This window comes from Silene latifolia, chromosome 3 (assembly GCF_048544455.1).
Source record: "Silene latifolia isolate original U9 population chromosome 3, ASM4854445v1, whole genome shotgun sequence".
NCBI lineage: Eukaryota > Viridiplantae > Streptophyta > Magnoliopsida > Caryophyllales > Caryophyllaceae > Silene > Silene latifolia.
The window spans coordinates 50753100-50771552 of record NC_133528.1 but is presented as its reverse complement, the minus strand read 5'-3'; the positions used below and the strand labels follow the sequence as shown (position 1 = coordinate 50771552).

The window sequence follows — 18453 nt, the reverse complement described above, 5'->3', positions numbered from 1 at the left end:
TCAAAATTTTCAGTTATATTCATCCAACATTATTGAATATTAAGAAGCAAATTAGTTGGAGGCCAGGGTTACATTCTGAAATCTGAATACACAAATAAGCTACATTGCGCGAGGAAGTCTCTTACGTTTTCTTCGTATATTCATCCAACATTATTGAATATTAAGCAAATTAGTTCGTTAACCATAATTATTTTGAGAAGGCGGCCATTAGTTCAGAAACATAATTCGGAAAGTTAAGCGTGAAGCACTTGCAATAAAAACTGGGGAAAAATAATTCGAACGTTATATTTACGAAATCGTTCAATTTCGATCAATCGAGCCTTATATCATCAATTTATTATTGAATTTTTCGATCAATCGAGCCTTATATTATCAATTTATTATTGAATTAACAAAATTATATGAATATGCTCAATTTTGATAAAAATTATGAAATTACCTCAAAATTGCTCGAAATCTTTTGCTGAAATTGCTTAATTTGATGAAATCTTCTTCTAAAATTGCTTAATTTGATGAAATCTTCTTCCAAATTGCTTAATTCGATCTTTGTTTTGATGAAAATCGTTTTTGATTCTCCGAAAACGAAAAATTTGGGGAACTTTCCGCGAAATTGTTTTCTTGTTTGTGTAGTGAGAGAATTGGTAATTTGTGTAAGTTAAAGAAGAAGGTAAAGAATTTGGGCCTATGTGTGTTTTAGTTTAGAGAGAGGAAGTATTTTGGCCTAAATGAAAAGATTATGAAAGACCCCAAATTTTCAAATTGAATGAACTGAAATCACCAATGTAACAATTTGGTGAGTCCTAGCCGCCTCGCCATAATGAGGTGCCTCACCTGGATCCTACCTCCTCTCTCTCTCTCTCTCTCTCTCTCTCTATATATATATATATATATATATATATATATATATATATATATATATATATATATATAATTAGGATCACATGAGTCCACCATATCTTTTTGAGTCCGTGAGTCCATGATACAATATCACACGTTATACTACACAATATCACAAACTACATACGAACTTCACACGTTATACTAAACAATATCACAAAATCAAAATAAAAAGTTTTTGAAAAAAAAATTGAAAAAAAATCGTGATATTGTTTTGTAATACAATATCACACGTTATACTAAATAATATCACAAAGATACATTAATTTTTTTTTTTTTTTTTAAAAAAAAAAAAAAAAACTTTTTTGAAAAAAAAAAAAATCGTGATATTATTTTGTAATACAATATCACACGTTATACTAAACAATATCACAAATTAAAAAAAAAAAAAAAAAAAAAAAAAAAAAAAAAAAAACTTTTTCGGAAAAAAAATTTGAAAAAAAAAAAAAAAATTCAAAAAAAAAATAAAACAAAAAATTTGAAAAAAAAAATTGAAAAAAAAAATTCGTGATATTGTTTTGTATAGTGCGTGATATTGTGTTATGGACTCATGGACTCAAATATATAGGTGACTTTCACCCTGGATCTTTACTTCTCTCTCTCTATATATATATATATATATATATATATATATATATATATATATATATATATATATATATATATATATAAGTCGTCTTTGTCATTGTTTCGTTGTCAAGTTTCTATATATTTCAAGACTGTATATATTTTTAAATGGATCAACAACTAATTACTCGAACAAATATTAACAATACGATAAAAATATCAAAACTAAAACAGATAAACCCGTGAATTTCATGGGTTACAAAATTAGTTGGGTAGGTTATAAGAATACGGTAAATATAAAATATAAATGTTCCTGATCTTTCCGGCTCCCAATTTCCTGAGATATTTTCTCTCTTCCGCTTTCTTTCTCATTACAAGCGCACCAAAAACTCAACAAAATTAGGGTTCCACCCAACAAATTAGGTTTCCGGTCGTCTCATTTCTTCAGTAATTCTTCAATTGAATTCTACAACTCTTCGTAAAACCCCAATTAAACATGGGGAAAATCCAAAAATCCAGCAGCAGTCGAGCAGATAAATCTTCCAGCAGAAAACACCGCCGCCGCCACTCCGACGACGATTCCGACTCTCCCTCCGCATCAGACTCGTCCCCCGACCACCGCTCCTCTCGCCGCCGTAGACGCCGGAGCTCCTCGCCGGAATCGTCCGACGGCGAAGACGACAGAAGAAGCAGGCGAAAAGCTGTTTCGGAAGAAGAAATCAAGGAATACCTTGCGAAAAAAGCGCAGAAAAAGGCAATGCGAGTCGCCAAAAAGCTCAAAACAACAACAGTTTCCGGCTACTCAAACGACTCGAATCCGTTTGGAGATGCGAACTTGAACGAGAAGTTCGTGTGGGGGAAGAAGATACAGAAGGACGTGACAATGGGAGTGCCGATGGATGAGTTCACGGTGAAGGCTGAGAAGAGGCGTCAGAAGGAGAGAATGGCGGAGATTGAGAAAGTGAAAAAGCGGAGAGAAGAGAGGGCGGCGGAGAAAGCGCAAAGAGAAGAGGAAATGATGTTGTTGCAAAGGGAAAGAGCTAGGGCTGAGGCTGATGATTTTGAGAAGAAGGAAGTTGAGTTTCATTTTGATCAGAGTAAAGTGCGGTCTAAGATTCGGCTTCGCGAAGGTAGGATGAAGCCTATAGACGTGCTTACCACGTATCTTGATGAGACTGATGAATTTGATGTGGTGGATTTGGATGAGCCTTATATGGTCTTTAAGGTATATGAATGAAATCTCGATTGTCTTTGCTAGCTTTCGGTATTGTTATGTTGAATTATTCGAGTAGCTAGCCTCTAATAATAGAATTATGTTTATGCTAATTTTCGTGAATGAGCCTTGTTTGGTCTTGTTTGGTGTTTAAGGTAGATTTTTGGAAGCCTGATTGTATTTGCTAGGTTTCGATATTGTTTTGTTGTGATTGGTTTTTGATCGATTCATTGCTTGTGGCGGTCATAATTTCGAATGAAGCTGTGATTATGCCATATATATATAGAAGTAAGACCTAAATGGTAATGGGTTGAAATAATGGTGGTGATGGTTGATGTGAATGTGCTTTTTTTGTTTGTGAGTGACATGGAACATTGTAGACCGAATTTACGATTTTACCCGAAAAATGGTAGTTTAACATTGCAAGGGGATTGAAAGCACGCTGTTAGTGATTTTTCTGATGGACTTGATGAGGGTAACTTTTCCATATTTCCAATGGAGCCAAAGACTCATTACTCTTTGGTTATAGATTATAATGGAATAAATCAAAATGGCTCACTAAAGCGGCTGTGCTTCTTTCTTTTGTGAAGTAGCGGTCCTTCGATGCACTTCTCGACGCAATTTTTATCTTGGGTCATTCGGAAACAACCTCTTTGTGTTGCTAACACAAGGGTAAGGCTGCGTACATCTGGCCCCCTTACCCCGCAATTTGCGGGAGCCATTGAGGCACTGGGGTAATGTTGTTGTTATTGATTTGATGAGGGTAACCTTTAGTCTTAGTCTATTTGTTGAGAGTTATGATGAAAGGTAAATAATAGTCGTGGAAATTGGTGATGATTTGCTTATTAGGCATGTTATTGTGATGTGTGAAATTAGTTATAGGAGGCTGATTAAATTAGATTGAATTTGTAAATGTAATGTGGAGTACTATGCATGAAGTAGTGAAGTTATGAGTCTGATGTTGGGTTGGATGAACTTTATATTTGTAATTGAGGTCGTGCAAAAGCTTGATGTCTTCTAGTTGTGATATATACTTATAGTCTGACTTAGTGTTGGGTAATTGACTGGTTGACAGCCTTCCCATTGTATTTGTTAGGCTGAATTAATTGGTTTAAGTACGATTTGCGAGTGACAAACAACTTAGGTTGGAGCTTTGATCCTGTGTTCTTAAAAGGCTTTGTAGAGGATGATTGATATAAGTGTTAGTTGATGATTAGGAAGCATGCTATCCCTTAATTACATCAAGAGTCCGTGTCTTTAAATAGACACAAATAGGATATGATGAAGATGAGCGGCATTTCCCCTTCTTTTGCTGGTCACATATGCTGTGATGTAGTGCTATTTTTTGAATAGTTTAAAATTTTACGCTTTTATGTGAAGTTAGCATTGGAAGTTGAACGAAAGGATAAGTTTTATCTGCTTTGTGTTGTGTCTTTGATAAGGTTATAGTTCTGATTGCTATGTAATTTTCAAGGCTGTTAGTTGATCGATTAGTCCATGGAAGAAATAGATAATTGGAAAACTAGTGAAACCAAATTTTCATAAATTTGATTGTACAGTAATAGTCAAATACATGTGGCTAATGTAACCTATGTTTGCTTAATATAGTACTACACATGTGACACAGAATGATATTGTAGTAAGAGCAAGTAATAACCGTTTTGTTGTTATTTTTTAGATTGCCGGCATAGTTACAATAATCAATCGCTGTAAAAGATGCTCCATGTAAAATGAGAACATCTAGTATTTTTTTCAACTTCTGTGGATTTGCTTGTTACTTTGTACTTAACTGTATGTGCTGGATTTCGTGCAGGGCCTAACTGTTAAGGAAATGGAAGAGCTTCATGATGATATCAAATTGCATCTCAACTTGGACAGACAAACACCAACTCATACGTCCTACTGGCAGGTATTATTCTTTGATTAAAGCATGGTTACCGGATAAGCTATGAATACGCTTTTATAGATTAACGATTATAGAATGTGTGTTATATGTATTTTCAGTAAGTGACATGATAGAAATCACTCTTTTAGGATTCACGATTGGTAGGGTACCCGAGCGAATCCGATAACCCTGGATTAAAGATGTCCATTTGTTCATTCATAGCTAGTGAACCTTTTTCATCCCTATATATCCCAGAGCGGCAAGGCAAGTGAGCTGCAAATGACCAAGTATTTGAAAACCTTTATGGTTACTTTGTTGAAATAGAAACAACCTGTCGTAAGATACCTACTCTCTGACGAATCTTATATATATATATATATATATATATATATATATATATATATATATATATATATATATATATATATATATATATATATATATATATTTTCACACTTGTCGAGACACGTTTTGCAACGTGTATATTTTTAGTTACACATCATTAAAAATTATAAAAATTTGATATTCTTATAGAATTAATGACGATAAATCAAACAAGATCTCACATGATTATATTTTGTCTTATAGATTATGAATAATATCGAAGATTCCCTACGACCATAAATAGTGCCAAGATTCTCAATGTTACCATTAGTGTGGTATGGAGGGAGTATTAAATATAAACATAATAAATGTTGTATAAATCTCAGCACAATATTAATTATAGTTTAATAAATTTTATTATAAAATTATATTAAATAATTACGGTGATTTGATACTAAATTTATTAAAAAATTATTTTGATAAAAATTCTAAAATGTAAATAATTACGTTCATTGCGAAAAATGCGAAAAATTGAGTATAATTTTCATTATATTTATTGAAATATTTTTATTTGTAGAGATGATTAAAGTGAGTGTCTCATAATGTTTTATGTTTACGTAAAAAGACATTTTGAGAAAGTTATAAAACTTAAACCATTAAATCCTAAGAAAAATATATTTGGAAGAGCATTGTATTTCTTAAAAACATAACTTAAAGAAAACTACTAAAAGATAAGTTTTTATGTGGGAATGAAAAAAAAAATATATTGCGAAAAATTGAATGCATGTGAGATTTTCATAGGTTTAAATAGTGTGATAACGAGTACGTATGTACACAATAATCGAGAGTGCATTTGAATAATCAAAACAAAAGTAATGATTATTAAATAATATAGTATTATAAACGACATGAAAAATTAGAAAAAACGTTATATTTTTCTTTAATATCTTCAATTAAAATATGTATACGTCAAGTATAAATATTGATTATGACTAGCTAAATATTTGATATGTTATCTTTTAAATACTTTGAAGTTAAACCTTAAAAAAATATTATTTAAGAAAAGTTTAACCTATTTTATTTATAGGTAAACTCTTAAACATCATTTATATATAGTTGTTTAAAAATACAAAAGGTGCAATTCTTATAGATATGTTTGACACATAACACATGTAAGACACAATCAAAACATTTGAATAAGTTCAGTTTGAAATCTATATGTTTGATACTTAAATATCACACGTTATACATAAAAAATTAAAAATTACATAAAATTATATTCACATCATTTTGAACAAGTATTAATTGATTTGGAACACAACGTATAGTGAAATGATATAATTTGAGAACTTATTGTTGATTGTTGTATTATTCGAATAAATTTTATTTTAATTAATACTTCCTCCATTTAACTCCACTCTACCATCTTTCCTTTTTCATCCATTCAACTCCACTCTACCTATTTCCTAAAAAGGAATGCCAAATGACCATTTTGTCCTCATACCCCATTACTTATTTACAATATTTGTCACTCATACCCCACTACTTCTACATCAAACTCCACCCTTTTCCACGCATACCCCACTTAATTACATTATACCCTATTATTTATTCACAATATTTCCACCCAACCCCACTTTTCTTAATATTTGTGCAAAATACAAATAGGTAGAGTGGAGTTGAATGGAGGAAGTATGATATTTGATCAGTCACAAAATAATTTATAAACGTTGATCTATGATGCTCGGACTTGGATACGAGGATCCGACACGGGTATGGATCCGAGGGTCGGATCCTTGAAATCTCAAAATCAAGGACTCAGGTACTTGTTTTAGAAAGATTCAACTTTGAATTTGGACTCTGGTATTCTTCTTGAATTACTAGAAAATTTAATAATGTTATAGGTTCCTTAAAATATTGGTAAATTTTAAAGAGAAGTTCTCGTATTTTGAGACTTGAATTACTAGAAAATTTAATAATGTCATAGGTTCCTTAAAATATTGGTAAATTTTAAAGAGAAGTTCTCGTATTTTGAGACTTCAACTCAATAGAAACCAACGTTGGAAAGTGAAGAAACCATAAATTTAGTATTGGTATTACGGTATTACCCATTGGTCCCACCTCCCCATAGGAAAAGAAGAAAGGACAGTAAAAGTAAAGGTGTAGTAATTAAAATTTAAAAATAGTAAAAGAAATAACAAGAAAAATCCCATTTACCCATAAACCTACCCACTAATCTTTTTCTTCCTCGTGAATTCTGTTCTTTCTAAGAACAAAAACAAATCCAGATGTCTTGGCTTCCATGCATTTCTCCATTGCAGAGTCCATGAAGGATCCGAGTCGGGATCCGGATCCGGGTCGGGTCCACACGGATCCTTGGGGTGAAGTGAAGAGTCCGAGCATCACAGACGTTGATCATGCATAATTAATTAGCACTTATTAGTTTTAATTAAATTGGTATGTATTTTATTTTAAAACATTGAATTTAAACCTAAAAAAATTAAATTTGAGAAAAATTGATTTATTTTTATTTATAATTAAAAATATTAAAGGTCATATATAAACTATGTTATTTTTTCTTTAATTATAATAATAAAATTTTAAAGCAGGGATACTACCTAGTTTATTATTAAGATTAAGATATCCAGTTGCTGATGACCATGACATAAGATACCCAATTGCTGATGACCATGACATTTTCATGGTTACTTGAAATTCTATCTTTTCGTATGCCTTGCTCTTATCTATTATATATTTCTTTAGTTCTATCAGGATCATAATACTGTGTGATATAAGTGTCGGAGTTGTTTTAAATTAATTATCTCGGACTCTCTCATCATGGCTTGTGGTGTGAGTGTAGCCCTTCTTAATAATCTATATGAAGCCTAGAGACTACTATTTTTTTCTAACCTCGAATCCATGTCAATGTTTGAAACTCAAAAACGCTTTCTTTTCTCATCATTAAATCCATTTGAGAAGTGACCTGTGCTTTTATTAGCGTTTTAACTTGTCGACTGTTGGTCCGTGTTGGTGTCATGGTTTTCATTGATGTTACGTCCTCTTCCATTAACAGATGAGGGTCGTGAACACCTGTAATTTTTTTCTCATTTTTCAATATCATTAATTTTCAAATCCTTAGTGGCTCCCTTTTTATTGGGTAACCAAATATACATTATCCTCTTTGTCAAAGATGCCTTCACTAAACTCATCCCATTCCAGTTTCTAGAAGAAGCATACAAGACAACCTCTCCAAAATTCATCACAAATGAGGAAGTTCCATGTGCATAAGTATGCTTAAGATTTGGTTTATTAGGTTAGCAGTGCCCTCTCTTTTTTTTGAGGATAGTTTTGCTTTTCTTTTTGTTTATTTGTATACGTAGAGAATTTTTCTCCATATTTCCAATGGAGCCAAAGACTCACTACTCTTTGGTTCTGAATTATGATGGAGTAAAGCAAAATGGCTTACTAAAGTGGTTGTGCTTCTTTCTCTTGTGAAGTAGCAGTCCTTCGATGCAGTTCTCGATGCAATTTTCATCTTGGGTCATTCGGAAACAGCCTCTTTGTGTTTCTAACACAAGGGTAAGGCTGCGTACATCCGACCCCCCTTACCCCGCAATTTGCGGGAGCCATTGAGGCACTGGGGTAATGTTGTTGTTGTTGTTGTTGTTGTTGTATACGTAGAGATTTCTTAGCTTCTCTCAGAATCGTATATAGAAGTATAGAACAACTTAATCTCTTTATTGGACTGAGGTACGATGAATGAGGTGGTGTTTATCTGCTTATTATAGTGCTCTGTGCTCTTACTGATTTACTTATGTTAGAATTAATTTAAATATCGTGAAACATGACCTTTTATGGTGCAAGTTTTAGAAAAATGGGTGTTGGTATCCCTGTCCAAGTCCGTAAGACAAGCTGATAGCTGTGACTTCCTCTCTTTCTGAATGTCTCATTTTGATTAAAGTATAGTTTGAGGCAATAAGATGACCCTCATGATTTACCATGACACTGTTTCAAGCCATGGAACCCTCAGGTATCCTCCAGTATTATGCAATAGGCACAGAACATCTCTTTCAAGCGGTTCTGTTTCATGCAATTGGCTGAGGGTATTAATATTGAACCTTGTCCAGAAATTATGTAATGTGGAATGTTCAACTTCCTTTCGTCTGTGAGTCTACATTGTTAGAACGTTACCTTCTCCTCTCAGTTTTGTATCAGAGTCATACTAACGGGAAAAAAAATGAAACTTGATGACAATTAAATTAGTCCTAGTTTTTGCTAATCTTCACTGTTTTGCCATAGTTTTTTAAATACATGGCTGATTTATTATCTGACAGGCACTAATGGTGGTTTGTGAGTGGGAGCTGGGTGAAGCTAGGAGAAAGGATGCAATAGATCGGGCTAGAGTTCGTGGAGAGCAACCTCCTGCTGAGTTACTTGCTGAAGAACGAGGGCTGCATTCGAGTATTGAGACAGATGTCAGAAATTTCTTAGAGGGCAAGTCACACAAAGATTTGGAAGAGCTACAGGCAAAAATCGAGTCAGATATGCGCTCTGGCGAAGCCAAGGTGGTCGAGTTCTGGGAAGCTGTGCTTAAACGGCTTCACATATACAAGGCAAAGGTATGTGCACCTGGGTTGTTTGAAAAGCTAGTTGTAATTTGTAAACATATAAGTTATGCTTGTAATATAGAGGCTGGTTTGAGTTGAAATTCACACACTTTTTATGTTCAGGCTTGTTTGAAAGAAATTTATGCCAAGATGTTAAGGAGGCACTTAAATCACCTTGAACAACCTCTTGATGGTCATAACTTGCAATATGAGAAGGAAAAGACTGAAGTGGTAACCGAGCCTGAAATGGAAGGTATGAATTACTTTCTTCTCAGTGTTGTCATCTTTAATTCTTTTATAAAAGGATCATTTATCTTATTGGTTTCCTGACACACCTCCTTTGTTTAGAATCTCGAGAATTTTTACCAGAACCTATCACAACTGAGGAGACGCAAGCTCTTGAAGCAGAAGAAAGAGAAGAGGAAGAGGAAGAGGAAGAGGAAGGTTCATTCTCACCACAGCTGTTACATGGTGATGAAGCTGAAGAAGCAATTGATCCTGATGAGGACAAGCTCATATTGGTAACCTAAATAATATTAAATACTTCTAATACATTCTTTTAACTCACTTGTATCGCTTTTGTGTGTTCACTCTGGCTGTGCTTTTACAGGAGAAGAAGCGTTTGGCTGTATTGAAGGATCAACAAAGGCGAATGAAAGAGGCGATGACTTCTAAACGTGCTGAACCAGAGGATGATTTTGAGATCAGGGCTAAGAAAGTTATGGGACCCTTGGACGATGATGATGCAATACTTGACTCCAGAGCAGAAATAAATCTTGATTCCCAGGTATATTACTAGATGCATGTATGGTTCATGTTCAATATAGCAACTGCGTTAAATACAACTTATTATGTGTGACTTGTGTGTGTGTGTGTGTGTGTGTGTGTAAACCCAATATTTTAGAAAGCTTAACTGTATCCATTTCCAGTCCATTTTATACCCAAAACAAGCTTGATGTTTATAAATTTATAGACTTTATGAACTTTGATGAGCGACAAATAAAGATTTAAGGGAAAAATTTGGGTGAATGCGAATTTTGGTTTACATTAAAATATCATGGATTGGTTTCGACTCGGGGTTGGGAATTTCCATATGGGGATAAATATTATGAATATGGATCCTCTTGGCTTGGGAACTTTCAAACTTGGATAAATATAGACGAATCCGAAATCAATTCATTGACAGCCTACTCATTTGGAAATAAACCTTCTCTGTTCTTTAAGAGTTTTAAGTGTGTGAACCAGTTTGATACGGAGTCTTACACGCAGCATATTGTTTATTGTTTGAACAATGATCCTAATATATGGGTATGTGTACAGGTATACTGGTGGCATGATAAGTATCGGCCAAGGAAACCGAAATATTTCAACCGTGTTCATACGGGTTACGAATGGAATAAATACAACCAAACACATTATGATCATGATAATCCGCCTCCAAAGGTAGTTCAAGGGTACAAGTTTAACATTTTCTATCCGGATCTTGTCGATAAACAGATGGCGCCCACGTATGTTACTGAGAAAGACGGGGATAGTGACGAGACCTGTATTATTAGATTCCATGCTGGCCCTCCTTATGAAGACATTGTACGTTTCTTGATTTCATATTTGTTCGTACTTAGTTCTGAAGTATAGTCTTGAAAAGTTTTTGTTACTGATGTTCAATCTCTTGCAGGCCTTCCGGATTGTGAACAAAGAATGGGAATACTCGCACAAAAAAGGTTACAAATGCACGTTTGAAAGAGGAATACTGCACCTGTATTTTAACTTCAAGCGATATCGTTACAGGCGGTGAAATGGTACGCAGTTTGTTGATGCCTGTTTACACCCGTGTATCGCTGGCGTTTCTGCACCTGAAGTTATCTGAGGCCTTGAACTGTATTTATGAATTTTGTATTCTTACATCATTTTATTTTCACAAATATCTGAGATACTTGTGGGTTTCAGTTGTTTAGAGCCGTCATATCGAGGACCCAAATGTTGGTACATTTTGTAGATATCAACGTACTTATTTCCAGCAAGGACATTAATGGTGTAGTGTAGTTGTATGATACGTACTGAATTGCAGCAATTTGGAAGTTTAGTTGAAAGTCTGCTATTTACTTAATGAAACCATTCTCAAATTGCAGATGAAGAACCAAGCAAATTGCCATGATGAACACCGTGATTAATTTTAATACGATATTCAGGTAGAGGAATGTGCCAGTGTTATCAGTTATTCAATTTTTGTTTTTTTGACAATGGAGAAAAAGAAGAATCAGTTGTTCAATTGATGCCGAAAGATTGCAGATAAAAGGACAAGATAATTTCCTCTGTTTAACCTGTAAATTGGGTGGTTACGGATAACTGGAGATAGAAAAAGGGAAAAAAAAAAAGAATTCTTTTCCTCAAATTAAAATCCCTCTACATAGGAAAACCCGGTTGCAAAACGTCGCCGACGTTTTGTAACAAATCGTCGACGGTTTTTAAAAAAAAGACGACTCTTACCCTTATGCATCTCTCTCTCTCTCTCACCCATTCCTCACATTAACTCTTTAATTCAAACACCTCCTTCAACCCGACTCCACCGCCCACCACACCACCACCACACGACCACGTCCCCGTTGCATCACCACCGCAACACCTCCATCACCACCGCAACACCTCCACCACCACCGCAGGAACACCAGAACCGACATAGCAACCGGGTTTTTAATCAAGTAAGTCGTTTTTTTTTTCAATTAGTTTAGTTTTAGTTGTTTAATTTGATTAAATTCATCCTTGTTTCAACTCCCCCACGACATATAAGCTAGTAATGTTTGTCTTTGTTTGTCTTTGTTTAAATTTCTCGTTTTCAATTTTGTTGTTGTTGTCGATGTAGTTGTTGTTTCTTGTTTGTGTTTTGTTGTTTGTTGTTGCTGTTGGTTGTTTGTTGTTGCTGTTTGTTGTTGTTGTCGTTTCTTGTTGTTGTTTCTTCTTTGTTGTTGTTGTCGATTTGTTGTTGTTGTCGATGATGGGGAGATGCACGTCTGGGAAGGAAGGGGACGTTGAAATTCAACGTCTAAGTTGGGGATGGACGTTGAATTTCAACGTCTGAAAGGGGTACAGACGTTGATGTTCAACGTTGGAATGGAGGAGGGACGTTGAATATCAACGTCCTACCATGGGTGGACGTTGAATGTCCATGTCTGTCGTGGGCAGGGACGTTGATATTCAACGTCTTACCTGGTGTTAGACTTTGAATATCAACGTCTGATCCATGGTTGGACGTTGATATTCAAAGTCCGTCTATGGTGTTGACCTTTTTTTTTTTAAAAAACCGTATATTTCTAATTTTAATTTGTAATTTATATTTTTTTGTTTTAGTAGTTGTTTATTTTGATTTGTAATGGTTAAATTTGTATTTTTTTTGTATTAAAAGTTGTTAATTTTATATTTTAATGTGTAATTTATATTTTTTTTAAATTAAAAGTTGTTAATTTTGTATTTAAATGTGTAATTTGTATTTAATTTGTATTTAATTTGTAATTTTTTTGTATTAAAAGTTGTTAATTTTATATTTTAATGTGTAATTTATATTTTTTAAAATTAAAAGTTGTTAATTTTGTATTTAAATGTGTAATTTGTATTTAATTTGTATTTATTTTGTATTTATTTTGTATTTATTTTGTATTAAAAGTTGTTAAGTTTATATTTTAATGTGTAATTTATATTATTTTAAATTAAAAGTTGTTAATTTTGTATTTAACTTGTTTTTATTTTATTTAACTAACTTTTTAATCTCGTAAATGCAGATGTCGAACAGCGAAGATTACATTATGACTTCACTAGGTCGTACGAAAGATCGAAGAGTAACGAGCTCTAAGCGGCGTATCCCTTTACCGTTAGCTCCTCGTCGTGGTCGGGGTAGGGGCAGGGGTAAGGGCATCGAAATACGCCCTTCTGTTGACCCTACTCCCGACGCTATTCCCGAGCCCGTTATGACCGAGATGGATTTTCCGAGTGCGTTTTATAGGCAGCCATTAGGCGATTCTGATGTTGAGGAGGAAGAGCATTTTGACCATGTGGTTGAGCAAGATGATGATGATGAGGAGGAGGAAGAGGAGGAGGAGGAGGAGGAAGAGGAGGACGATGACTCTCGTTTTCTTGACGAGGAGGCCGCCGGACTACCACCCAAGAAGGTGGTACGGGATGGTAGAGGTCGATATGTGCCGCTTGGTGACGGTTCATCTAGTAGCACGGGGAGGAAGAAGACAAAGACTCAGGATAATTCTTGGCGTCTTACGGGTCCGGTTGAGGGTGGTCCGAGTGTCCTTAGCGTCCTACGTAGCTTTGGTGGCCACGTAGCTTATGGTAGTTGGACCGGTCAGGGAATGAGATCGTGGATCACGTGTTACGAGAGACCGGGTGCTTTAGAGAAGTTAAGTAAGATAAAGGTCCGTGACGGTGTTATGGAGAGAGTTAGTAGGAGTGGCCTTGGTCATTTGAGGCATTCTTTGATGACCGGTTTGGACGAGAACCTCATTAGCGCTTTTGTAGAGAGGTGGCGGCCCCGACACCAACACTTTTCATATGCCGTTTGGTGAGATTACTATCTTGTTGCATGATGTTGAGAAGATCCTTGGGATACGGGTGGATGGCACGAGGGTTATGGAGGACGGTACTACGAGGGAGGAGATCGGTTTGAAGGGGAAGGTGGCCACTTTATTTGGATTGCCTCCGAAGAGGTGAAACCACCGTTGTACAAGGGTGGTGGACTGACGGTTAAGAAGTTGATAGAGCTTGCGGAGACGGGTAACCAGCATGACTCGACGAGGGCTTACATGATGGTATTGGTAGGACAGACTTTGTTTACGGACAAGTCTAGTGATAGGGTTATTGCCCGTATGTTGCCGTTGTTTGATCAGTTGAGTGATATCGGCACGTATGCTTGGGGGCCGCGACATTGGCCTACTTGTATCGACAGTTGGGGATGGCTTCGCGTAGGGAGGGTCAGGGTGTTAGCGGTTGTCTACCGTTGCTTCAAGCTTGGATATATGAGTACTTTCCCATGTTCCGACCACACTCCGGATATTATGTCGAGGGGAGACCACTTGTCGAGGCTTGGTCACGGCTTCCTAGGTTTAGGGAGATGTTCGGTTGTTAGAGGAGCACGAGCGAGGGTTGGACGGGCTTAGGGCGGAGCGGTGACGTGGCTCCCTTATGGCGTTAGTCCTCACGGGACTTGCGGTATTTCTCTCTACTCGGGGTTGATTAGGTTTTTGGATATAGTAGAGCCGTACCACTGATAGGTGTCTCCGTCGAGACGGGTATGTTCAGTTATCCCGAGCTCTATGCGGTTCCCGATCGTTGACCATCGTCGGCTAAGCCGCCTTGGGCTATAGGTTGTCTTATGGTGATTCTCCTGATTTGGAGTGGGGTTTGAGTGATGTCGAGATAGTTTTGAGAGAGCGGTTTGACCGGGCTTTGATGCCTTTTCAGTGTGATACGCGATACATGTCTTGGTATAGGAAGATTTCTCACCCGCACTTCTACCCCCCTGCACGCCGTACTCCGTTTCGCTCTCTTCCTATGAGCGAGGAGCCCGAGGTATCCCGAGCTCTTAGTCGTCATTTCTCACAGATTTATAGACAGCCTACCAAGGAGAGGAAGTGGCAATATGCGCGGAGATTGGTGGATGAGATGGAGCCGTTCTTCAGAGCCGAGGACCATGCCGAGGATGATGCTGGGGATGATGATGATGATGATGAGCTTACCCCGTAGTGTAGATTTTTATGTTTATGTACGGATATTTTTATTTGTGTTGCGTATGGATATTTTTATTCTCTTTCGTTATGTATGAATATTTTCATTGTGTGAACATTTTTAGTGTTTTTATTGTTATGCATTGAAATGAACGAAAGTACTTAAAACTTAATTAAAATACAACTTTAATTAAAACACAATCCAACACTTGATTAAAACACGATACAATTTAACAGACATGACACAACACTTAATAAGGTAAAACATAATTAAAACCCTAAACCCTAAACCCCAAACCCCAAACCCTAAACCCTAAAACCCAAACCCTAAACCCAAACCCCAAACCCCAAACCCTAAACCCTAAACCCCAAACCCCAAACCCTAAACCCCAAACCCCAAACTCTAAAACCCAAACCCTAAACCCAAACCCCAAACCCTAAACCCCAAACCCCAAACCCCAAACCCCAAACCCAAACCCATGTCATAAACGATTATTATTTAAAACATAACATAATTAAATAACTATCGAACTTAATTATCTTCCGATGATGAAGACGACGATTCCTTATCTTCGTCATGATCATGAACCTCAATTTCTTCCGGTTGGGTAGACATATATTCAGTCAACAAATCATTCAAGTAGAGATAAAGAATTCCTTGCCCCGACTCTACCAAAGACATAAGTCTGATAGTCTTGGGTAATCGATCACGGTGAGGATACGCTCAAAATATGTAAAGACATCGCTTCTTAACCTGCGAAACTCCCACATCTTCTCGGTTAATACTTCATCAGAGACAACCTCATCTCTAACTGCTGGAGTTAGCACATCTTCTCGGTTTCCTTGTAAAATTATACAAAGGCTACCAATGGGAGGCTCTTCAAGCATGTGCCATACAGTGGCACTGGGAACCACTGATTCAAGACGCTCAATTAGAATTGGTAAATTTTGAACAATTAGATCGATTCTTATTTGATAAACTCTGGTTTTTTGAGCATTTGTGAGATCCATTTTATTATTGTAGTGAGTGAATAGGATTGGATGTTGTGATTGAGGATGTTGTGATTGTAGTGGCACATAGAATGGCCTATTTATAAGCTATTAATTGTAACGGCTATTTTTTTTATTGTAACGGTAATATTTGAATTATAACGGTTATTTTGAATTGTAACGGACATTTTTGAATTATAACGGTAATTTTGAATTATAACGGTAATATTTGAATTATAACGGTTATTTTGAATTGTAACGGACATTTTTGAATTATAACGGTAATTTTGAATTATAACGGTAATTTTGAATTATAACGGTAATTTTGAATTATAACGGTAATTTTGAATTATAACGGTTATTTTGAATTGTAACGGACATTTTTGAATTATAACGGTTATAGGCTCTTCTAACGGTTATTTTGAATTCCAGTAATTTCATAATTAGTAATATGATTGTTATAACAGTAGTATTTTAAATTATTACATAATCAAACTTTAAATGCATTATCAAAGTTTAATTTCCTTGCAGTTTCTTCGTCAGTTGGTGTGGAACGCCGTCTTCTGCCATAAACTTTAGGTGTAGTTCCCATCAACGTATGCCATTTCTCGATGTTTGTCTCGTACAAATCAGCATATGGTGCAACCAAAGGGTCTCTTGACCCTAGCCAGAAAGGATCGATCGGGGGCATCGGTGCATCTGTCTCTGGTACTCGACAATGCAATCTCATCCAATGGAGATGGTAATTAACGATCCACAAAACACCATATGGCCTCGTCACATGGGCTGTGGGCCTTAGGGGTGTTACACCAACAACCTCAACAACCTCAGTGACAAAGGCAGAAATAGATGAACCCGTACCATTTAGTAGCTCCCCTAATCTCAACAACATCCACCCATAATCGTCTTCCGACTCTGACGGAAGGAGCACCGTAGCAATTAAGAAGGAAGAACCACACGGTGTTACACCAACAACCTCAACAAGAGCAATTTTGTATTTATTTGTCTTGTATGTCGAGTCAATAAGAACCACATGTGGATAAGCACGGAACAGTTTAACCGCTTCCGGATGAGCCATAAATACATGAGTAAGCTCCTTTGTCTCGGGATCTGTTTTGTGCCATTCCACATAATTAGAAGCAACGGCTACAGCCAACATTTGTCGAGCGGTATTGCGTGTTCCTCTAACTTCACGCCGAAACTTGTTAACCGCACTATAAATTTGGGTGCTTGTAGGTTGGGGTTTATCGGGAGTTCTTTGATGAAGACCATTTTTAATATCTTTCGGGGGAATCGACGCCCGGACTTGTTGCCTCACGAACTCTTTCTCTTCGGCATTCAAACCAAAGAAAATGCCTATGACCGTCTTTGTACTTTGTTACTTCGTGGTTGTGATATCCACCTTTCTCTGAGGTCAAAATGTTCCAAACAATCAACTCCTTTCCATTTATATCATTAGCCCTAAGTTACGAACGCTCGAACCCGAAACAAACACTCACACTTAGGTGTCCCTTTCTTCTTAGGCTTCTCGGGAATATCGGGATCGATCTTCTTTCTAGTTCGGCCGTACCTTGAACAACGAAAGTAAGAGCCTAGCAACTCGGGTTGTTTACGATTTTTGGCCCCATTTGATGCTTTTATTAAGGCAAACCCGTTATCAAAAGCTATTTTTTGAGCCCACTCAAACGCCTCATCCCGACTCGCAAAACATGTAACCGTCTCAAATAGGCGGTTGTAATTAACATCGTTTCCACCAAATTCCTCAAATGAATCCTGTTAAAACACAAAATTAATAATGATTACATGCTAAAATATGATAAAATTAGTAAACTTACGAAAAAAAATAATAAAAACGAAGAAAAAACAATTTCATAGTCTGAACCAGTAGCGGACTTTGAAACTCAAAGTCCCTCACCATGGGAGACGTGAATAGTACACGTCCCACCCATGCATGGACGTGAATAGTACACGTCCAAACCATGCATGGACTTTGAGTTTCAAAGTCTCTCCATGGTAGGACGTTGATATTCAAAGTCCCTGTCCATGACGGACTTTGAATGTCCACGTCCCTGTCCATGACGGACATTGAGTTCACACGTCCCAATCCATGGGGGACGTTGAATGTACACGTCCCTCTCCATGAGGGACTTTGATTTTCTACGTCCTAATTGACGGGTTTGGGCGTGTTTCATTCATCCTAGTCCTAATTGTTTGTTACTAAATCGACATGTAATTCAATTATATCAA

At 36.3% G+C, this 18453-nt stretch overlaps 1 protein-coding gene across 1 annotated transcript; it reads left to right on the top strand.

The window, feature by feature from the left end:
• Nucleotides 1-1773: 1773 nt before the first annotated feature.
• On the top strand, nt 1774-11593 carry LOC141647637 (splicing factor Cactin). Its single transcript, XM_074455909.1, has 8 exons — nt 1774-2689; nt 4491-4586; nt 9221-9505; nt 9617-9746; nt 9842-10014; nt 10104-10280; nt 10814-11080; nt 11169-11593. The coding sequence occupies exons 1-8, from the start codon at nt 1961-1963 to the stop codon at nt 11286-11288; spliced, it is 1977 nt and encodes a 658-aa protein (XP_074312010.1). The 5' UTR covers nt 1774-1960; the 3' UTR covers nt 11289-11593.
• The last annotated feature ends 6860 nt before the right edge of the window (nt 11594-18453 follow it).